General features: G+C 39.5%; 1 protein-coding gene across 1 annotated transcript in view; it reads right to left on the bottom strand.

Annotated features, from left to right (window-relative positions):
• The window catches only part of VEPH1 (ventricular zone expressed PH domain containing 1), a 263608-nt gene that overhangs the window by 134684 nt on the left and 106100 nt on the right, over window positions 1–22824 (bottom strand). The window contains exon 7 of the mRNA XM_010365910.2: window positions 4331–4551. Coding sequence (XP_010364212.2) covers window positions 4331–4551 — 221 coding nt within the window. The remainder of the gene's footprint in view (window positions 1–4330; window positions 4552–22824) is intronic.

The following is a 22824-nucleotide window of genomic DNA, read 5'->3' as shown; positions in this document are numbered from 1 at the left end:
GTCTGCTTCAGTTTTTCATTCTCTCTAGGATGCTAATTGTTTTTCTTTTGATAATCTTGTAGTTTTGGCCTGAAGTCTAAAATCTGGCCTGCTGGGCTATGTGTCAGCTTTGTAAATTAGATGACATCTGTTTTGAATTTTATCATCTTTAATTTTCTTTCAAGCTCTCTTCACTTATTCATTTCCCCTTTAATTGTAAGGATCAGATTTTGCTGCATGCTTTCGACAGAAGTGTAGACCTTTCTGCTTTGAGGGCAGAGATTAAAATGACTGAAGTTAAATGGTCACAATGAAGGGTATTCAAGGAAAAGATGTTGGGAGAGAAGCCTTAGCAACCATCCCAGAGAGGATGAGCCATTCAGACAAAAGACTGGCTGTCCACACGAGGGTTTAGAGATTCCCACTGAATAATTACAGTCAATTAGAAGAAGATTGACAGTGAGGGTTGAACTGAGAGAAGTATTTTCAGTTGAGAGAGGTTGAGGTGGGGGATGATGGCAGTAGTGGTATGAGGTGAGTGGTGACCTTTTCATCTCTTTACATTTCATTTTGCTCTTTGTTTCCTACTCTCCTGCCCTCTAACCTCAGAAAAATAGTTAAAAAATATTTTAAATGCATTCTCATATATGCAGACTCATATTTTCAAGTAGTACCTTATTTTTCCTTCCTATCTACATATCTCCTAAATTCTTTTCTTGAGGAAATTGTTCATTGCTAATTGAGTTGGGCCTTGACATGGTTAGGCTTTGTGTCCCCACCCAAATCTCATCTGGAATTGTAATCCCCATAATCCCCATGTGTCAAGGGAGAGACCAGGTGGAGGTAATTGAATCATGGGGGCAGTTTCCCCCCTGCTGTTCTCATGATAGTGAGTGAGTTCTCATGAGAGCTGATGGTTTTAAAGGGGCTCTTCCCGCTTTGCTTGGCACCTCTTGCTGCCTTGTGAAGATGGTGTCTTGTTTCCCCTTTGCCTTCTTCCATGATTGTAAGTTTCCTAAGGTTTCCCAGCCATGCCAAACTCTTGACTTTATAAATTACCCAGTCTCAGCCAGTTCTTTACAACAGTATGAAAATGGACTAATACAGGCCTACTTATTAAAAATGGATTTTCCTGTTAAGATGCCTAAGTAACACCCTTATATAACATTTTTTTCTCTTTATGTAAAGATTTTCACATATATAATCTCAGAAATGTCAACTGGCCTCTTGAAACCTTGTGTCCATAGGGACAATAGAGAATAGGAGAGCACTGGCCAGGACATGGGCTCAAACTTTCACTCATGGCACATCTCAGCCATGGCTTGGAGAAGACACACATAGTTCAGCTGTGCACAGAGCACAGAATGACTCTCTCAGACACCAGCTGCAGAGACTGTAAACCAAATTTCTAAAACCACATCATTAAAATTGGCCAACAGCGACTTTGTGGGTGCATATAAATGGCAAATCTTTTTAATGATGCTGGTCTTGACTCTCCTGGATGCTGCCACGTGTTTAGGTTATTGCCAATTAACTTATGGGTCTATGAAAATGCTATTTTTGAATGGTATATGTATATAGTAGTGATTCTCAAGTGGGGGAGGTTTTGTTTCCTCAGGGACATTTAGCAAAACCTGGAGACATTTTTGGTTGTCACAATTGAAAGGGGGTGCTTCTTCTATCATCTAGTGGGTAGCGACCAGCACTACTGGTGAATATTCTATACTGCATATGGCAGCCTTACAACTGAGAGTTATCTAGCCCAAATATCAACAATACCAAGGTTAAGAAACTCTTCTAATAGGCATCTGTATATCAAACGAGGTGACAACACATTTTTATATGCTCAATCAAACCCATTGTGTTGAAAGAAAAGGACATTTACAATGACTCTACCTCTGTGAATAGTTACTGACTTTGATGACACTATTGGTCAGATTATGTTCTCTGTGTAGGGGCTAAGAGGCCGTCCCAGGTTGGCTTCCCTCCTGCGACCTCCTTTCTTGGTTATCAGCATCATCTCCATTTCTATGCACTCACTCAAGCTACATATCTCTGGGTGTTCATCCACTACCCTCTTCTTACTCCACCTCCAATAGGTGATCAGTTCCTCGTAATTTTGTGTTCTCTACTATAATGATCTGCCCTGACTTCTTAGGCTCTCATCATTTTGTCTAGACCTCTCAGTTTGTCTCTTGCCAGCTGGGTGCTCCAGTCAAATTAATTCAATGCTTTATGATGTTAGTTACACCTGATTTACCTATTCATTTGGTGAAAATATTTGAGTGCTTACTATCTGCTAATTCCTGTGCTAAGAGTTGTGATCATTCTCTGGAGTAAAATCTTTCCAAGTTTACATGTTGCTTACAGAACAAACCCTTGCTTCTAACACAGCATGTAAGGCCTCTGATAATCTGCCTCTGACCTAACTTTTCAACTTACTTTCTTGCCCTACTGAACAAATTATCTTTCCTTAGTCTGAGCACATAGTATTAAGCCCTTGAATCTTGGCATGTGCTATTTTTTTTTTGTTTGTTTGTTTGTGGTGTCCTTTCTACCCTATCTGAGGAATTTTCATTTATTCTGTGCAACTTGACCTAGTGTTTAGAGAAATGCTTGGCACATGGAAGATCATAAATAGGAAATGAACTTAAATTTTACCTTCTCTGTGAAATATTCGACTCCCTGGCTGCTGGAGAGTGCATTCCTTTTTCTCCATGCACATCACATCCTCTGACTGTGACTCTTGATGGTAAGGATAGTACCTTATGTCTCTTAGGACCTCCAGGCTCTACACCATGATGAACACAAAGTGGACCCAAATGACTAAACGCTCACTACTCTATCAAGATGACCTCTCATGGAATTCTTGTTTCACACTGGAAATGGCATGCATCATTTGTTATTCCAAAAAACCCCCACAGAATTTGACATTAGTCGCAAATGGGCCCCACCCTCCTCCATAACTGTGCACCTTCCATTGCCTGTGATCTGAATTATGGAGATGGGGTCGAGTCCATCCTCTGTCACTTAGTCATTGTGTAACATTGGAAATATATTGAACCAGTATCTGAGCCTCTGTTTCTTCTTCTATAAAGTAGGAGTAAGTGGCATCTGTCCTTCTTGCCTTGTAGAATGGTCATGAAGATCAAATAAGATTACATACTTAAAGGGCTTTTGTAACTTCTAAAGGTCATAAAGCTTTTTAAGTTTCTCTCTATTCAAAACATAGCAAAACAAATAAAACCCCTCCCTCAATCTTGCATGGCCTTGCATATTTTTTCCAAAGACAAGCTTCTTTAAAAGGCCAGTTTGTGCATTGTGTCCTCTCTCTCTACAACCCCCATCACCCTGTTTTCTGCTAGCCACACCAATGGCAGCTTCCTCACGTCAATCGTCAATAATTTCCTCATGGCCAACACCTATGCACACTTTTCTGCTCTTCCCTCATTTGATCTGGCTCATCTGCCTCTTCCTGAGACATCCTCTGCACTGGGGCCAGGATGAGCTTCCTGAAATCTGGACTGATTGTACCCTGCCATGTACGAAGCTCCACAATCACTCCTCACTGCTTAGAGGGTAAAGTTGAACTCCTTAGTCCACTCTGTTGAGCCTGTCATCCTCTGGTCACTGCCTACCACTTCATTAGCACTCCTAATGTTATTTTCCTTGTAACATAACCCTAGTCATACAAAATGACTTCTGTTTCCAGAAAGTGCTTTTTCAAATGCTGCCCGAAAGACAGCCTGGTGAAATCTGGTCATCTTTCACTACTTGGTTCAAAATATCACCTCTTCAGGGGAACCTCTTCTGATATCAGATTTCCACCCCTCTCTCTTTGATACAGAAGTAGATACTCCATCTCTGTATTTTCCATGCCTCTTGAACCCATCTTGATAAGCATAAGCTTTCCACCATTCTGCCATTCTCCCATTATGCACTTAAATATTTATCTTATACTAGTCAGTGAGCTTCTTGAATACAAGGAACATGTTATTATCTCTCTATATGTGTCTAGCTTCCTAGTATGCAGTAAGCTATGTTAAATTATTCAGTATGACAAAAATTGTTAAATGCTTGTTGAGTAAATAAACGGGTGCTATAAAATATTCCTTGTACTACATTCTTACTCCTTTACCATATTTTGTGAACCTTTTTATTGTTTTGTTACATTCTTGTTTTCACATATTTAGAAGAAAGATTCTGGCAAGTGCCATAATTTATACAGATATTATTATCTGTTGAGATACAGGTTTTAGCTTCTTTTGGCAGTTAGAAAGGCTTAGCTGTCTGCATTCTACCTCCACAGGTGCACAGCAGCTCCCTGAGGTACACAGAAGCTCTTGCTCACCTGCCACTTCGAGCCTTCGCATTTTCCAGTTGTCGGGTAAGGAGTTTAGCAATGGCAGTGAAGCTGTTGCTCATGCGGAAGATGTCTCTGCTCTGAGGGCCCAAGATTGAGGAGAAGGTGTCGGTGATGCCTTTAATCTCCAGCAGGAGAATATGGTGAAACGAATGCTCCATGTTGGCCAGTTGGCTCACCAGGTATGTCAGGCAGCTCCTGGCTCTCTCCTGCCAAAAACAATGAAGAAAATAGGTTTATCTTTTAAAAGAAAATCATCCAGGCACAGTAGCTTACACCTGTAATCCCAGCACTTTGGAAGGCTGAGGTGGGTGGATGGCTTGGAACTCCTGATCAAGAACAGGAGTTTGCAACCAGCCTGGTCAACATGGCAAAACCCCGTCTCAACTAAAAATACAAAAAATTAGCTGGGCGTGGTGGCACATGCCTATAATCCCAGCTACTCAGGAGGCTGAGGCATGAGAATTGCTTGAACCCAGGAGGCATAGGGTGCAGTGAGCCAAGATAGTGCTGCTGCACTCCAGCCTGGGAGACAGAGGGCGACTCAGTCTCAGAAAAAAAAAAAAAAAAAATTCAGAGTTCCATGAGCAGCAGATGATAATTCTATAGGGAGCTGACACTCAGGGAGCTAGCTCAAGTTGAATAATAGGTTTCATTCATAGTCCCTCTGAATCTGCTTCTTTGAGGGTTTTAATTTGTTCCTGATTTCCGGGACAGACTAATATGCAAATATTCTCATTAACCTATAGTTCCAGCTCAAAATCTCTCAACCATCATAAATGATCGGACCCCACACATGCACCTTTCACAACTATGTGAACTGCTAACTCCACCTGCATGGGGCAGGTGTGGTCCATGGTCTCAAAGTGAGCCTTGACCCTGGCACACTCAACCCATCTGTCAGGTGATGGCTGCATATTCCACTAGTGTGCTAGGTTGATTTCCTTGCCACAGGTTTTCTCGCTGACTTGTTAACTTTAAGCATCTTTCAGTGTATTACAGTTTTTACGTGCTTGGCCGATTGAGTAGATTCTATTATCTAGCTTTAACCAAGCTAACTTTCACAAGTCATTTAAGTTCCTTCAAAGAACAGAGGATTAAGGACAATATGAATAATGTAGGCATGAGCAAATAGAAAATGGCTTAGCTCATGCCTATGTCCTGAATGGTACTACCTAGGTTTTCTTCTAGGGTTTTTATGGTATTAGGTCTAACACTTAAGTCTCTAATCCATCTTGAATTAATCTTCATATAAGGAGTAAGGAAAGGATCCAGTTTCAGCTTTCTACTTATGGCTAGCCAATTTTCCCAGCACCATTTATTAAATAGGGAATCAAAAGCAACGGCAGCAAAAGCAAAAATTGACAAATGGGATCTAATTAAACTAAAGAGCTTCTGCACAGCAAAAGAAACTACCATCAGAGTGAACAGGCAACCTACAGAATGGGAGAAAATTTTTGCAATCTACTCATCTGACAAAGGGCTAATATCCAGAATCTACAAAGAACTAAAACAAATTTACAAGAAAAAAAAAAAACCCATCAAAAAGTGGGCACAGGATATGAACAGACATTTCTCAAAAGAAGACATTCATACAGCCAACAGACACATGAAAAAATGCTCATCATCACTGGCCATCAGAGAAATGCAAATCAAAACCACAATGAGACACCGTCTCACACCAGTTAGAATGGCAATCATTAAAAAGTCAGGAAACAACAGGTGTTGGAGAGGATGTGGAGAAATAGGAACACTTTTACACTGTTGGTGGGATTGTAAACTAGTTCAACCATTATGGAAAACAGTATGGCAATTCCTCAAGGATCTAGAACTAGATGTACCATATGACCCAGCCATCCCACTACTGGGTATATACCCAAAGGATTATAAATCATGCTGCTATAAAGACACATGCACACGTATGTTTATTGCGGCACTATTCACAATAGCAAAGCCTTGGAATCAACCCAAATGTCCATCTGTGGCAGACTGGATTAAGAAAATGTGGCACATATACACTATGGAATACTATGCAGCCATAAAAAAGGATGAGTTTGTGTCCTTTGTAGGGACATGGATGCAGCTGGAAACCATCATTCTTAGCAAACTATCACAAGAAGAGAAAACCAAACACCGCATGTTCTCACTCATAGGTGGGAACTGAACAATGAGATCACTTGGACTCGGGAAGGGGAACATCACACACTGGGGCCTATCATGGGGGGGGAGGGGGGAGGGATTGCATTGGGAGTTATACCTGATATAAATGATGAATTGATGGGTGCTGACGAGTTGATGGGTGCAGCACACCAACATGGCACAAGTATACATATGTAACAAACCTACATGTTATGCACATGTACCCTAGAACTTAAAGTATAATAAAAAAAAAATTAAAAAAAAAAAAGAAAATGGCTTAGCTGACACATCTCTTATACCTATTAAAATTCCTCATTAGCCATATTTTGAGGCAATGTGATCCAGTCGATATGACTGGAAGTTAGCCATAAAATTCAATATTCAAAATTATTGAAAAGGTTATTTGAAATATAGATTTACGCCCAATAGAAATAATGATATACCATTAATAAATAACAATTTAAAATATTACTTATTTCATCTTTAACTTTTCTTTTAAAATCTTATTTTTGTGTATGTCTAAAATTTTTTCTTGTCAGTGCAGTGGAACATACGTATAAATAAAAATAAGTATATATTGGAGGTTGCTGCTCACAGATTACTCTCCTTGTTAGGAATTCTTATTTACCCTTTGTTCTAGTATTTGAAGACTTAATTTCCTACAAGGTGCAACTCTTCCATGCGGCTGTCTCCAGTGACTCCTTCTGTGTAAATTTTTACTGCACTATAGACTCTTTAAAAATCTTAAAATTTTCTTTTATTTTAATATCTTTTTGACCAGGCTGCAGTGCAGAGGTGTGATCATGGCTCACTGCAGCCTTGACCTCCTGGGCTCAAGCTATACTGCTGTCTCAGTCTCCTATGTAGGTGCACCACAGGCGTGTGCCACCACATTCGGCTACTTTTTTATTTCAGGGTCTCACTATGTTGCCCAGGCTGGTATCGAACTCCTGGGCTCAAGTAATCCTCCTGCCTCAGCCTCCCAAAATGCTAGGATTATAGGCGTGAACCACCGTGTCTAGCCAAAAATCTTTTTAGTACTTAATTGCATTTGATCATTTGCTTACTCATGATTTTATTTAATCACCAAATAGGTATGGCATGCCTATAATATGCTTTTACGAGACTCCAGATAACAAAGGTGAATGAAAGGATGCCCTTGCTTTTAAAGAACACACAATCCCCCCCCCCACCTTTTATTTATAATTTCCTAATGGTTACATGTGCCAGTCAAGTCTTCTAAAGGAGCTACTTCTCATTCATCAATCATCATCCTGGCACAAAATTGAGCTTGTGGATTCTACACCCAGTGTGTGTGTGTCTCAATTTACTGATTTAAGAAAACCTTATATATCAAAATATGACCTTATAAAGCATGTTGTTACAAAGGAATTCTGTGCTTTACAATAAATATTTAGTACAGAACAAATTTAAGTAGTGAAGTTCCCTCATTTTTGGTACTTGATTTTCAAATATTCCATGTACAATTGCACTGGAACACATCTCTTGGGGAAAATGGGGTACTTCTGCCATCAATCCCTTATTTATTTTTTAAACCCCACTAAGGCACAGTGTCCTGTATGGGTATGTGAGACAGACGTTTGTGCTTTCATGAGCTGGACAGCTAGTTGAAGCTAAAGACATCTATTCATCAAAGAATAATGTTAGATGAATGAAAATGAAAGACCCCTGGAATATGTTCCTGGAGCCCCTGTTTTATATTTTGGCTCATACAATTGCCAGGTTGCAGAACAATACTTAAACGCTCTTGGATCCAACAGGTTTTTTTTTGCAACATAGACTCATTTATTACTTCAAAGGCTCCATGTATGAATTCATGATATGCAATGCATCAAGGGACATTTTTTATTCCCGATTTAAAGGTAAAAGCTGGATGTGGGGGGTCCCTACTATAGGCCAGACCCCGTTCTAGAAGTCAGGAACATATCATTGAAGAAAAAGTACAAAAATTTCTGCCACAATATTGAGGCAGAAAGACAATAAACAAAATACCTATGTAAAATATATAGTGTGTTAGATGGAGAAATGTGCCTCAAAGGAAAATGAAGAACGGTGAGCCAATGGTAAATGGTGTACTTAGGACACATCTCAGAGAGAAGGTGACATTCGAATTTGGCAAGGTTTCAGACTCTCAACTCAACATTCTCAGCAACCTTAGAAAACAATTACCATAAATTTATCCTGCTTGATATAGGGTGGTAGGAAGATACAGGAACTGAATTTTATATACTGCTTGTCCTACTAAGATATAATTTAAAATTTGAGGTAACTTCCTTACTTTCAGAAGTAGATTTTTCATTAGAATTTTTAAAAACCATTTCACAAACATTTCATTTGCTTATGCAATAGATGTCCCCGTGGTTTCATTAAGAGTCCTTCTCACTATAAAAATTTGCAAGCCCCTTCTTTAAAGCATGTGTCTTTTAAAAGGTGAAGGTCGTTGTGTGGGTCTTTGCTGAAATCAACGTAATTCCAAATGATCGCTGGCAGCCAAACTGAGCTGAAGGAAAAATTAATCACAGTGCAGGAACAAGAAAAATTATAACTGCTCTGGAACTAATGTATGAAACCAAGCCAACCTCACATCATTTGCTCTGAAACCTTGGAGCACATCCATGTACCTCACAGGGGTAACAGATGTGATTTTGGATTAGAAAGTGTGATATTAGGGCAGGAAGGGGGTTAGGAGATTCTGAGTTCTTTCTCAGCTTCATGATATTTTGTCTCTGGGGGCTAGTAACTGGATTTTCCTGCTTTCAGTCATCTCATTGAGGGGACAGGGTCAGCACCTGTAAGCCTTAACTGTGGGTCTGACCTTATCCCTGCTGACACAAATTCATTGTTTATTATTAAACAAAAATAGCTGTCCCAGACAGGGCACTTACTCTAAGCACCAAGCCTATTCTATACTCTTTTTAGATATTTACTCATGTAATCCTCCAAATAATGCTGTAAGTACTGGAATCATTGCCACTTTAACAATGAGGAAACTGAAGCACAGATAGGAGACTAAATTGCTCAGGGTCACATATGCCCTCCCTGTTTCTACATCCAGACCCTCACTTGCTATACTGCCAGCTCCTCCCATCAAAAAAAAAAAAAACAAAAAAAAACAAAAAAAAAAAAACTAAACGACCTACGTACATATTTTTCCACTCCTTTTTCCTATATCTCATTCATCATCAGAGTTATGTGGTCTTTATTGTTAATAATGTTTAATTTAGTTATATAAATATTACAAATACTCTGCAAATACAAAATAGATCAGCAATTCTCAAATCTTTTGGTTTTAGGACCCCTTTACTCTCTTGAAAATTATCAAAGATCCCAGTGTTTTTGTCATCTGGTTTATATCTATTGATATTGGCCATATTGGAAGTTAAAATAGGCAATTTTTAAAATGTATATTTTCATAAAAAATCACATTTTCGAAAACAAAAAAAATTTAGTGAGAAGACTTGCATTCCTGTATATTTTTCTCATACATTTCTGTATTTGATCTGTTAAATCTGGCCTCGTAAAGATATGAAGTTAGAAAAGGGAGGCAGAATTGCCTTGATAATTGTGAACATTCTTCTTGGATACTACACCAAAACTCACCAAGTAGTAGTTTCTCAAAGGTTAGTTGTGATATGTGACTTTAATTAACTTTGTATCCTATTACATTAAAATCAGCTGGTCTGTCTTGCACTTTGATGAAATCTTTTGCCTATGCATGACTTTGAAATATTAAGCATTAGTCATTTGGAAAAATACTGGTTTAATGAGTTTGGCATATCTTCCAAAGGTTGATGCATTTCATTATATAATATAAAACATTGTATTCACTATTATCACCACTGATCTCATCAGAAAAGTCTTTTAAGTATTGGGAAACTTTCAAGTTTACAGTGGTGATATAGATTTTCCAAAACTTCAGTTTTCATTTGCAAGCTCAAATTGTATCACTGGCAACAAATACTAATATCCGTAGTTTTGCTTGAAATGAAAGGCTCACTTCATTCATTTTCTGTATAATGTCTACCAAATAGCCCCAAACAAAAATCATAGATTGTTCAATAGTTATTGTTTCAAGTAAAAACTGTTCCATAAAAAAAAGTGGTTAGTTTGGCACATAGGCAAATAACACAAGGGTTTTTTTTTCTTAAGATAACCACTGAATTTCTGTATTGCAATCAGCAGCATAAGTGCCAAGCCAATGCATCCTTCCCATTTAGCCAGAGAGAAACTTAAGAAGATGTGTACTCAGGATTGAGATTTAATAAAATTAATAATTTCTACTGCTTCATCAGGTTAATTTAATGGTTCCCAGGGGGAGGGAGTGGGGAAAAGAAAGGGAGAGGAGTGATTTTTTTTCATCCCTAGAGGGCATTTGGAGAAGGTCTGGAGACACTTTTGTCACGACTAGAAGAAAGGGAGGGCTAGTGGTATCTGGTGGGTAGAGGCCAAACACCCCACAACGCACAAGATAACCACACAACCAAGAGTGGTTTGGTCCAAAATGTCAATATTGCCAAGGCTGAGAAACACTGACTAAGGTGAAACTGGCTTTTTTTCTTGTCCTGCAAATGTGTGGTGGTAAAGAATATGACTACGAGTACACTTTGGTGCCACTGTCTTGTGTCTTGGTTTGTGCCTAGGCACTTGCAGTTTTACTCACCATTGCTTTGTTCTATTAATGCAAATGTCAACACAGTGAAAATGGTAAATGATGTCTTAGTATTATTGTAAAAATAGCTTTGACCTTACAGATCCCCTGAAAGGGTCTTGGTGTCCATGGACCATACTGAGTATTGATGAACTAGGATCAGAAGTCAAATAAATATTTTCTCTAAAGGAATGGACAGTAAATATTTCCAGTTTAGTGGGCCAGATGGTCTCTTGTTGTGGGAAAAGAGCTAAAAGCAAAAAATAAATGAGTGGATGTGGCTGGATTTGGCCCACAGGCAGTAATTTGTTGACCCCTGAACTAGATTATATGTTTGCAAAATTGCATTGGCCATTTTTTTCACTTTTTATTCTTTTGTTTTTATAATACTACTAGTCCAATTTCATAAAGCTACTCTGTTATTCTTTGCAGAATAACAGAACACAACTCAGAAAATGGCCAAACATGAAAATGTGGGGGTCTGATAATAACAACAATAGTTTCCATTCACTAAGCACATACTGTGCGTCTGGTACTTGACATACGCATTTTCACTTAATCTTCACAATGACCTTGCAAAATGAGTATCTAGATGAGGATGCTGATGTCAAGAGGGATAGTAACTTCACTAAAGTTGTACAAGTATAATATAGTCATAAGTGGCAGAGCCAATATTAAATCAAGATCGTCTGATTCCATAGTTTGAATGTTTCCACATCACTAGGGTTGATAAAAACCATTTAGGGCAGCTCTGTAGACTGCCGCCCTCCTTTCTGTACTCCACCTGTGGTAGGCATCACCAGCTGATGAGAGCATTCATTCTTCCCTGCTGAACACGGAAGTTTCCTGATATTCTTTCTCAATGCTGTCCTCCTTGTGAGTGGTTCTCAGCACTGGCTGCACGTTAGAATCACCTGGAAAGCTGTTAAAACTATTCTGATGCCAAGTACATTTCTCCTGCTTCCCAATTCTTATTCAATTTTATTGAAATGGGTGGAGCTCAGGCATAGGAATTTTTAAACCCCTTGGATGATTCAAATGTGCAGCCAAAGTTGAGAATGACTGGTCTATGTGGAGTCCTAAATCTCTGAAAATTTGAGAATTTGCTGATGTAGGAAATGTGGATTTGGCCCTATAATCCACATTTTTCTCTCCACTGTCTTTTATCACTTTACAAATGTAAAAGAAAATGATATATTAGTTGCCCGAATGAAAATATTGCATTTCCCTGGCATTTGTATTTTATACTATGATTTAAACACAATCTTTCTTCATAGTTCAACGCTTTGAAATCTCTACACACATCAAAGATACACTTGCAAGGACCATTAGAAATGTAAAGCAAATGAGTTTTTTGTTAATGTTCTCTCAATGGAACTTTGCCAGAGTGACCCAGGCCTTTCTTAGGAGCCTTCAAAAGCCTAAGTGTGGCCAGTGGTGCTTAACTGCCTGGGAGTGTATTTATTCCATGAGAGTCTCTTTCTTAATAGGGGGTTACTAGCTCCAGACCAAGAGTTGAAGGGTTTGTACTGGGCTCTCCTCCCACCTCAGTGCTTCTTTGGCTGTGAGCAACTATGGTATTGAGGGAACAATTCTTTGTTTGCCCCAAGATTTTCCCAGTTTTAGCGCTGCAAGTCTCTTGTCTCTTGTCCTGGGAAACTCCTTAATCATGGGAAAATCAGGACAGTTGACCTGAATGTAGGAGAATGTAGGCAGGTAGAAAATTCAGCTCAGAGGACTCTGTTCAATGGACTCATATTGCAGGTGAATATGATGATATATCACTCTATATACCTCCCTATATAGATACAGTTGGCCCTCCATATTGGAGAGTTCTACATCCACAGATTCAACCAACTGCAGGTCAAAATATTTGGAAAAAAATAGAAAACAATACAGCAATAAAAATAATACAGATAGAAACATAGAATAACAACTATTTACATAGCATTTGCATGTTATTAGGTATTATAAATAATCTAGAGATGATTTAAAGCACACAGCAGGATGTGCATAGGTTGTATGCAAGTCCTATGCCACTCTATACAAGTGACTTGAGTATCCTTGGATTTTGGTATCCACAGGGGTTCTGGAACCAATCCTCCTCAGATATTGAGGGATGACTGTATGTATAGTATGTTGATTCTTGTTATTTGGGAATAACAAGTAACTATGTTCCATAAAATTACAACCCTGAATTAGACAATACTGAAGTATTGTTTCTAGGAAATTCAGGGTTAGTTTCCTGCAAGCCTCTGGTCACATTTTTGTCAACTGATTCATACATAACATTGTTTTATGTGTGTTTCTGTTTAAAGACATTTAATATATACTGTTGATTCATTAAATTTGAACCCATGGCCAACAGAAGTGTAATTTATGCCTGAACAAAACTTACCCAACACATGTATTTTCTCTATAAGGCATATCACAGTCTTCTTGTGCTTAGGATCACTACAGATTACTTTAGCACTACACTTGGGGGACACTTTAAACAGTGAAATCACCAAAAGCAAAAACAAAAAAGCATGAAGATAAGAAAAATGTGGCAATAAAGAGGCCATGAAAAGAATAGATACTTGTTTACAGTATGAGAGCTGAACAAAGAAAGCAGGGTATCACGGTGTTCAACTTCAGTTGGGGACAACTGAAGTTTTTGCTACTCTGTGCACATCTGTGAATGACTTTGAAAGCACTATAGTATTGATTTGGGGTTACAAAGACATTTTTAGCAAGTAGGCAAATTTGAAAATGTAAAATCACAGAGCTGGATGGATGAATAGATAAGTAGACGGATAGATAGACAGACAGACAGACAGACAGACAGACAGACAGACAGACAGATAGATAGATAGATAGATAGATAGATAGATAGATAGATAGATAGAAATGGGTATATAGCTAGACCAATCCGTTGATGAATTTCAGATCTTATGGATCTTCTGTAAAAGGAAAAAAACTTTGGAATGAATTTCGATGAAACCATTGCAATCATACCCAGAGAGATGCAAGGTCAGCTTTACTGAGGTCAGGTGAAATTTTATTTGATTTTAGGTCTTCAGCATATTTTCCAGTTTGTCTTCCCTTCTTTCTACCATGGGCAGATTTACTTATTGCCTTTGCACTAATTGGGCTTTCTTTCATTAGCAAATTACTAATCATCCTAATCCATGTGAGCATGGTTTTCCATCCACATATTAATTCTTCTCTCCGTTACATATTGTTTTGTAAATGTGACCTGACTCAGGTGTGGATTGAAGACTGGGGACAGTCATTTGCTTTTCACTTGTAACCTCGTTGTTTACAGAAGAATATGAAAAGTGTGGGTAGCACGGCATATGCTGAAATACTTTTACTTTCTTGGTTCTCCCAATAAAAGACAAAAAAGTTTGAATAATGTAATTTTTCAAAAGAAGCGATCCATTTAGTTTGGGACAATGAGTTAGGGTTACAATTATAATTTCTAATGCCATAGAATGAGAATCCAATCCCAATCTCATTGAATGAGAATTGTAATTTTAAGAAAGTCAAAGGAGGAATTTTTCTCCTAATCCTTTTTCAAATGGATCCTGATGTGCTTGGTAAGACATTTATGAAGTAGTGTTAATTGGAGATATTGAAATTTGTTTTATTTTTGGAGTTGGTCATGAATTGGTTATTTGTGACCATTTTTTTAAAAACACCTCATTTTGTTTTGTTTTGTTTTCTAAGATGGCAGATTAGAGGATTTTCAGAGTGCCTCAGACATTTGGAAATAGCAAGGTAGTATATAAAGATCAACTCTGTGAGCTTTAATTCAAGAAGGAAAATGGGACTCCACCAGAATCGTGAAGGACACCCCAGATCCTGGAGAGGAAAATGCTGGAATATAGCCCCCATGACAGCATTTGGCTGATAAAAGTGAGTGAAGCCCTACTGATAGCAGCAGGAGACAAATTCCTAGACAGAAAGGGGTAGGTCCCTGGTGAAACCCAAGCCAAAGACAGCTGGAAGCCTGAAAACTGGGCTGCCAGTTCTGAGTGGAATCCACAACCAAAGTGAGAACTTTCTTGATACCTTTTAGCAAATCAAATGGTGATTTTTCCAGGCCCATCCATGCAGCAATCAGCATGCACTCCCTTATTCAGAGCCCATAAGAACCCCAGACTCAGCCAAACATTGAGACTACCCACCTTTGGGTAGGGGCCACCCACTTTGGGTTTCCCTCTCATGTGAAGAAGTGTTCTGTCACTCATTAAAACTCTCCTCTGCCCTGCTCACTCTCGAGGTGTCCACCTAACCTCATTCTTCTTGGATGTGGGACAAAAACCCAGGACCACTGAACAGCAAGTACAAAAGGAGCTGTAATACTGCAACCCTCCTGGCCTCTGCCAGTGCCAGGTGGCCACCCCATGTGACAGAAACCAATGGCGGGGACTGGCCAGTTCAGGAGCCGTGGGCTGGAGCAGGGAAGAAGGAGTGAATGAGCTGTAATATGAACAAGCTGAAACATGTTTCTGGCCAGCCCACCAAGCTGTGGGTGGTGAAATGCTCCCATTTGCCAGACTAGGGGAGAAGAGCTGTGACCCTTCTGGAGGCCCAGACCTCAGGACTCCCTGAGTCAGAGCTGTAACATGCTGTAACACCCCCTTGGGGCTCCACGGTTGTTGGCATCTCCAAGTTTTTGGGCACCACCAGATTCCTCTTGTCCAGACCCAAAGCAGAAGCTGCTTGAGGCATGCCTGGTCCAGCTACAGGCTTGCATGGAGCTTGCACCTCTGCTGATGCCTGGAGCTGCCTGCTGCAGCAGCCAGTGCACCTGGCTTGCTGTGGCCGGATCTTGTTATCTCTCTCACACATCCCTTGCCATTCCACACCTGGCTCACCCGTGGTGGATATGGGGTCTGGGCCAGTAGTGTGAGCCAAGTACAGCTTGCCAGGCTGAGTGGGCAGAGCCAGCCCAATGGTCACAAGCAAAACTTGGGCAGAGGTGCCACTGGCCATAGAGGTTTTCATCTGGCAAAGCAGCACCAAAAGAATTCTGTGTCATCAGTACATGAGAGAGGCAGACAGCCTCCTTTGTGACTCACCTTTCCACTGGGATCCAAGCCAACCAGGCCGAGGGAAAGCAGTTTGTTTCTTTCAAGCCCTAGAGTTAACTTGGGGAGAGGCTCTTGGAGATATTCTGAAGGAAAGACAATGGGAAAAACTGTACTTTCCCAGACCTGGGACTGACAGCGGGATGCCATCTTTAATCCAGGTACATATAAAGTCAGCCATTCTTTGGTGAACCAGTGGCATGGCTGCACAGACATTTTAGTCTCAGGCCAGAGTCTTTGGGATTATGTAAAGTGACATACCAATCAGGTATTCCTGATAAAGAAGGAGAAAAAGTAAAACATCTGGAAAATATATTTGAGGGAATAATTCACAAAAACTTTCCTAATCTTGCTAGAAAGGTAGGCATCTAGACATAAGAAATGCAGAGAACACCTGTGAGATACCATACAAAATGAATATCATCAAGGAATGTAACCACCAGATTGTCCAAAGTCAATGCTAAACAAAAATATCTAAAAGGCAGCTACAGAAAAAGGGTAGATCACATACAAAGGGAATCCCATCAGGCTAACAGACTTCTTAACAGAAATCTTACAAGCAAGGAGAGATTGGGGGCCTATTTTAGCACTCTTAAAGAAAAGAAATTTCAACCGAGAATTTCATGCTCCACCATACTAAAGTTTCATAAGTGAAGAAGAAATAAAATATTGTCCAGACAAGGAAGCTGTAAGAGAATTTGTTAACACTAGATCAGCCTTAGAAGAGATCCTTAAGGGAGTTCTAAACATGAAACAAAAGAATGATACCTGCTAAAGCAGAAACACACTTAAGTACATAGCCTGCAACCACACAATAGAAACTACAAAGCAACTAGCTAACAACTTCATGATAGTATGAAAACCTCACATATCAATATCAACCTTGAATGTAAATGGTTGTATTAGTCCATTTTCACAATCATGGCAGAAGGAGCAAGTCATGTCTTACATGGATGGCAGCAGGAAAACAGAGAGCATGTATGTAGGGGAATTCCTCTTTTTAAAACCATCAGATCTCATGAGACTTATTCACTATCATGAGAACAGCATGGGAAAGATAAGCCCCCATGATTCAATTACCTCCCACCAGGTCCCTCCCACAACATGTGGGAATTCAATATAAGAGCTGGGTGGTGACACAGCCAAACTATATCAATGGTCTACATCAGGGGTATACAATCATTTGGCTTCCCTGGACCACATCAGAAGAAGAAGAATTGTCTTGGGCCACACACAAACTACACTAGCACTAACAACAGCTGATGAGCTGAAAAAACAAATCACAAAAAAATCTCATAATGTTTTAAGAAAGTTTATGGATTTGTGTTGGGCTGCATTCAAAGCTGTCCTGGGCCTCATGTGGCCTACAGGCTGTGGACTGGACAGTCTTGTCTAAATGCACCATTAAAAGGCACAGCATCTTATTTAACCAGTTTGAGCCTAAGCTTCATCTGTAGATTGGAGCTAAGAGTTCAGTGGCAGATACTTTTGATTGCCTATCACTAATCGTATCTCACCGTATCCCCTTCTTTCTTATTAGTAGAACCCCCCAGCCTGCTATAAAGTGAAAACAGCTATTCTATTTCTCAGGCTCCTTTTAAACTAGGGCATGGGTATGTGATTTAATCTGGGCAACTGGACCCGATGTGAAGTTTTCTAGGGTAGAAGACTACCGAAAAGTGTTTTCCTCCCAGATAAAAAGAGATGGAAGAACACATCCCTATTCCTTAACCAGACATTGTGGTACCTATATGCACTACCTGGATCTGGGCAGCTATCTTTTCAAGTGTGAGGGGTATGTTTATGGGGCCAATTCAAATATACTGATGATGGTAGAAAGAGAATGGAAAGAAGCTTATCAAGGGTTCTTGATGATGTTGTGGAACTTCTGAACAAACCGGGGACCCACCATATTTTCCAGGCTTCTTGTTATAGGAGATAATAAATATTTTTCTTCTGAATCAGCTTTAGTTGGATATGCTATTACCAAATTTATCTTAGCTGACACAACTACTTCACGATGTTGTGAGGAACAATGAAAACATAATCGTAAAGTATCTAGCATAGAGTAGGTGATAAAACAACGGTATCAATGAATTGTTATTATTACCATTATTTTTAATATGATCTAATGATGCCAGAAATATCAGTGAATTTAAAAATGAGTTTCTTAGTACAGCCTGAATGTTTTATTATAAAGATACATATTTGGCATGCTATTTGGCACATAGCAAATATTCGATGATTGTATTTTTCTTTGACATTATGGAATATACACTACATATGAAAGAATGTATATAAATATATGTAATGTAGCAGGAAATTATCAATAACATTGGCAGCATCTGTGAGCCCCTTCCTACCCCCACCCCTCTTCCTTCTTCTACATACTTCCCTTGCAGAGAAACCAATATCAGGTTTTAAAAGCCATTTTTAACCAGTGGTCATCACTCTGGAGGAGGTACATTTCTATCTACTGCTGGTATATGATTGTCCTATTCTATTGGAAGACGTTTGTTATGTCCTGTTTTGTTGTTTGTTCAGAGCTTGAGATATGAAGCCTTAAAATAAAATCTCAAATACTCTCATTGGCTGGTGGTTTAGAGCCACTTTAGAAAATCCAGAACCACAACTGAAACAAAGCTACTAAAACCCTGCTAGTACCACCCTTCTGTTGGATTCAACTGGTCTGTCTGAGTGATGGGTTCAGTTTCTCCATCCCAGAGATGTGATCAGGCATTTGGGTTTCAACAGGCTTTCTTACTGCATGCAAAGTAGAATTGATGAGTAAGGGACTGGCAAGGAAAGTGTTGACTGTTCAAAATGTCAATATATGTGAAAGTTTTTCTTTGGATAAATATTTACATGGCAAATTTTACCTTCGAGGAATGAAAAGGTAGTAGTACCATGTAAAGCCTTTCTAGCTGTGCCTTGTTTGTCTGAGCAGGCAAGTGCAATAATATGGTTGTTTCTAAAGTGAGTTCAGAAGCTTTTTCCTAAGTTTGAATTCGGCACTGTAGCTAACTAGACATGGACCTTGGGCAAGTTATTTAACCTTGCGTGGCTCAGTTTATTAAAAGGAGTTAATCACAGTATCTGACTCATAGAGACTAACACTCATAGAGTGTTAGTCCATTCTTGCATTGCTATAAAGAATACCTCAGACTGGGTAATTTATAAGAAAAGAGGTTTAATTTGTTCGTGGTTCTGCAGGCTGTTCAGGAAGCATAGTTCTGCAAGCTGCTTCTGTGGGAAGCCTCAGGGAGCTTTTACTCATGGTAGAAGGCAAAGCAGGAATAGGTAGATAATGTGGTGAAAGTGGAGCAAGGGTGGGAAGGTGCCACACACTTAAACAACCAGCTGTCATGAGAACTTACTATCTTGAGAGCAGCATACCTCACTCTGAAACTAAGGCCTCTAGGCCGGCAGAACATAATGTCGTGGGAATATGAAACAAAAATGGTGCTAGTGGGTCACTAGGGGTAATTGTGAGTGGTGTCACTTCTACTTCCACCCCTTGATTCCTGGACCTGTGAATCCGACCTATGGGAGAAACAGTACTACATACTAGATGCTGATTCAGAGCATATACAGCCTTCTAGAGAACTTTTCCCCAGTTCTGCAAAGTATTGTCACCTGGTTGGCATTGTAATTACGACTTCAAAAAGCCATTCTATTGTTCTCTCAAGCCAGCTGCCTCAGGATGAAGGGGAGCATGGTAAGACCAGTGAATGCCATGATCATGAATGCATTGCTACATTTCTGTCTGTAGAGTGAGTTCCTTGGTGAAAAGCAATGCTATGTGTAATACCACGGCAGTTGACAAGGCAGTTCTGCAAGTCCATGGATGGTAGTCTTGGCGGAAGCATTGCATGTAGGAGAGGCAAATCCATATCCTGAATAAGAGTATCCCAGTAAGAACAAACCCTGTCCCTTCCATAATGGAAGTGGTCCAATGTAACCAAACTGCCACAGGTAGCTGGCCGAACACCCCAAGGAATAGTGCCATATAGAGGGCTCATTGTTGGTCTCTGCTGCTGGCAGATTGGCAGTCAGTGATGGCAGTAGCCAGGTCAGCCTTTGTGAATGGAAGTACATGATGCTGAGCCCATGAATAACCTCCTTCTCTGACACCATGGCCCCTGTGTTCATAAGCCCGTTGGGCGATGACAGGAGTGGTTGGGGAAAGAGCCTCAGTGGTGTCAACAGAGTGGGTCATCATATCCACTTGATAATTAAAATCCTCCTTGCCAAGGTCACCCTTTACTGAGCGCACACAGAGGACACAAATATCTTCACAGTTTTTGGTCACTCAGAGAGGTCCATCCACATACCTCTTCCCAAAAATTTCTTTGTCACTAATTTTCTTTTTGTTTTATTAACTTTTATTTTAGGTTTGGGGGTGCAAGTGAAGGTTTTTACATAGGTAAACACGTATCATTGGGGTTTGTTGTACATATTATTTCATCACCCAGGTATTAAGCCCAGTACCCAATAGTTGTCTTTTCTGCTCCTCTCCCTGTTCCCACCCTCCCACCTCAAGTAGACCCCAGTGTTTGTTGTTTCCTTCTCTGTGTCACCAATTTTCTTTTCTTTTTATTTTAATTTTATTTTAAGTTCCAGGATACATGTGCAGGATGTGCAGGTTTGTTACATAGGTAAATGTGTGCCATAGTGTTTGGCTGCACCTATCAACCCATCACCTAGGTATTAAGCCCAGCATGCATTATCTATTCTTCCTCATGCTCTCCCTTGCCACACCCCCACTGCAGGCCCCAGTGTGTGTTGTTCCCCTCCCTGTGTCCATGTGTTCTCATTGTTCAGCTCCCACTTATAAGTGAGAACATGTGGTGTTTGATTTTCTGTTCCTGTTTTAGTTTGCTGAGGATAACGGCTTCCAGCTCCATCCATGTCCCTGCAAAGGACATGATCTCATTCCTTTTTATGGCTGCATAGTATTCCATGGTGTATATGTACCACATTTTCTTTATCCAGTCTATCATTTATTGGCATTTGGGTAGATTCCTTGTCTTTGCTATTGTGGATAGTGCTGTAGTGAACATACTCGTGCATGTATCTTTATAACAGAATTATTTATATTCCTTTCTTTATATACCCAGTAACGGGATTGCTGGGTCAAATGGTATTTCTGCCTCTAGGTCTTTAAGGAATCACCACACTGTCTTCTACAATGGATGAACTAATTTACATTCCCACCAATAGTATAAAAGTGTTCCTATTTCTCTACAGTCTTGCCAGCATCTGCTGTTTCTTGACTTTTTAATAATTGCCATTCTGACTGGTGTGAGATGGTATTTCATTGTGGGTTTGATTTGCATTTCTCTAATGATTAGTGATGTTGAGCTTTTTTTCATATGTTTGTTGACCAGATGTATGTCTTCTTTTGAGAAGTGGCTATTCATGTTCTTTGCCCACTTTTTAATGGTTTTTTTTTTTTCTTGTAAATTTGTTTAAGTTCCTCGTAAATTCTAGATGTTAGACTTTTGTCAGATGGATAGATTGCAAAAATCTTCTCCCATTCTGTAGATTATCTGTTCACTCTGATGATAGTTTCTTTTGCTGTGCAGAAGCTCTTTGATTATATCCCATTCGTCAATTTTTGCTCTTGTTGAAATTGCTTTTGACATTTTCATCATGAAATATTTGCCCATGACTATGTCCTGAATGATATTGCCTAGATTTTCTTCTAGGATTTTGATCATTTTGGGTTTTACATTTAAGTCTTTAATCCATCTTGAGTTAATTTTTGTATAAGGAAAGGGGCTAGTTTCAATTTTCTGCATATGGCTGGCCGCTTCTCCCAGAACCATTTATTAAATAGGGAATCTTTTCCCCACTGCTTGTTTTTGTCAGGTTTGTTGAAGATCAGATGGTTGTAGATGTGCAGTCTTATTTCTGAGATCCCTATTCTGTTCCATTGGTCTATGTGTCTGTTTTTGTACCAGTACTCTGCTGTTTTGGTTACTATAGTCTTGTAGTACAGTTTGAAGTTGGATAGCGTGATTCCTCCAGCTATATTCTTTTTGTTTAGGATTGTCTTGGCTATACAGGCTTTTTTTTTTGGTTCCATATGAATTTTAAAGTAGTTTTTTCTAATTCTGTGAAGAATGTTAATGGTAGTTTTGTGTGAATAGCATTGAATCTATAAATTACTTTAGGCAGTATGGCCATTTTCATGATATTGATTCTTCCTGTCAATGACTATGGAATGTTTTTTCATTTGTTTGTGTCCTCCCTGATTTCCTTGAACAGTGGTTTGTAGTTCTCTTTGAAGAGGCCCTTCACTTCCCTTGTTAACTGTATTCCTAGGTATTTTATTCTCTTTTTAGCAGTTGTGAATTGGACTTCATTCATGATTTGGCACTCTGCTTGTCTATCGTTCTGTGTCACCAATTTTCTAATCATATTCCTTCCAAGCCCCTGACCATCCAGCCAAACCATTGGCTCAACCCATGTATATAACTGCATGTCTGGCCACATCTCCTTTTAAGCAAAGTGCACAGCCACGTGCATTGCTTGAATTTCTCCCCATTGGGAAGATTTTCCTTTACCACTGTCCTTCAGGCATGTCCCAG

Source organism: Rhinopithecus roxellana, chromosome 1 (genome assembly GCF_007565055.1).
Source record: "Rhinopithecus roxellana isolate Shanxi Qingling chromosome 1, ASM756505v1, whole genome shotgun sequence".
NCBI classification, from domain to species: Eukaryota; Metazoa; Chordata; class Mammalia; order Primates; family Cercopithecidae; genus Rhinopithecus; species Rhinopithecus roxellana.
The sequence above is the reverse complement of the archived record's forward strand: the minus strand, read 5'-3'. Positions and strand labels throughout refer to the sequence as shown.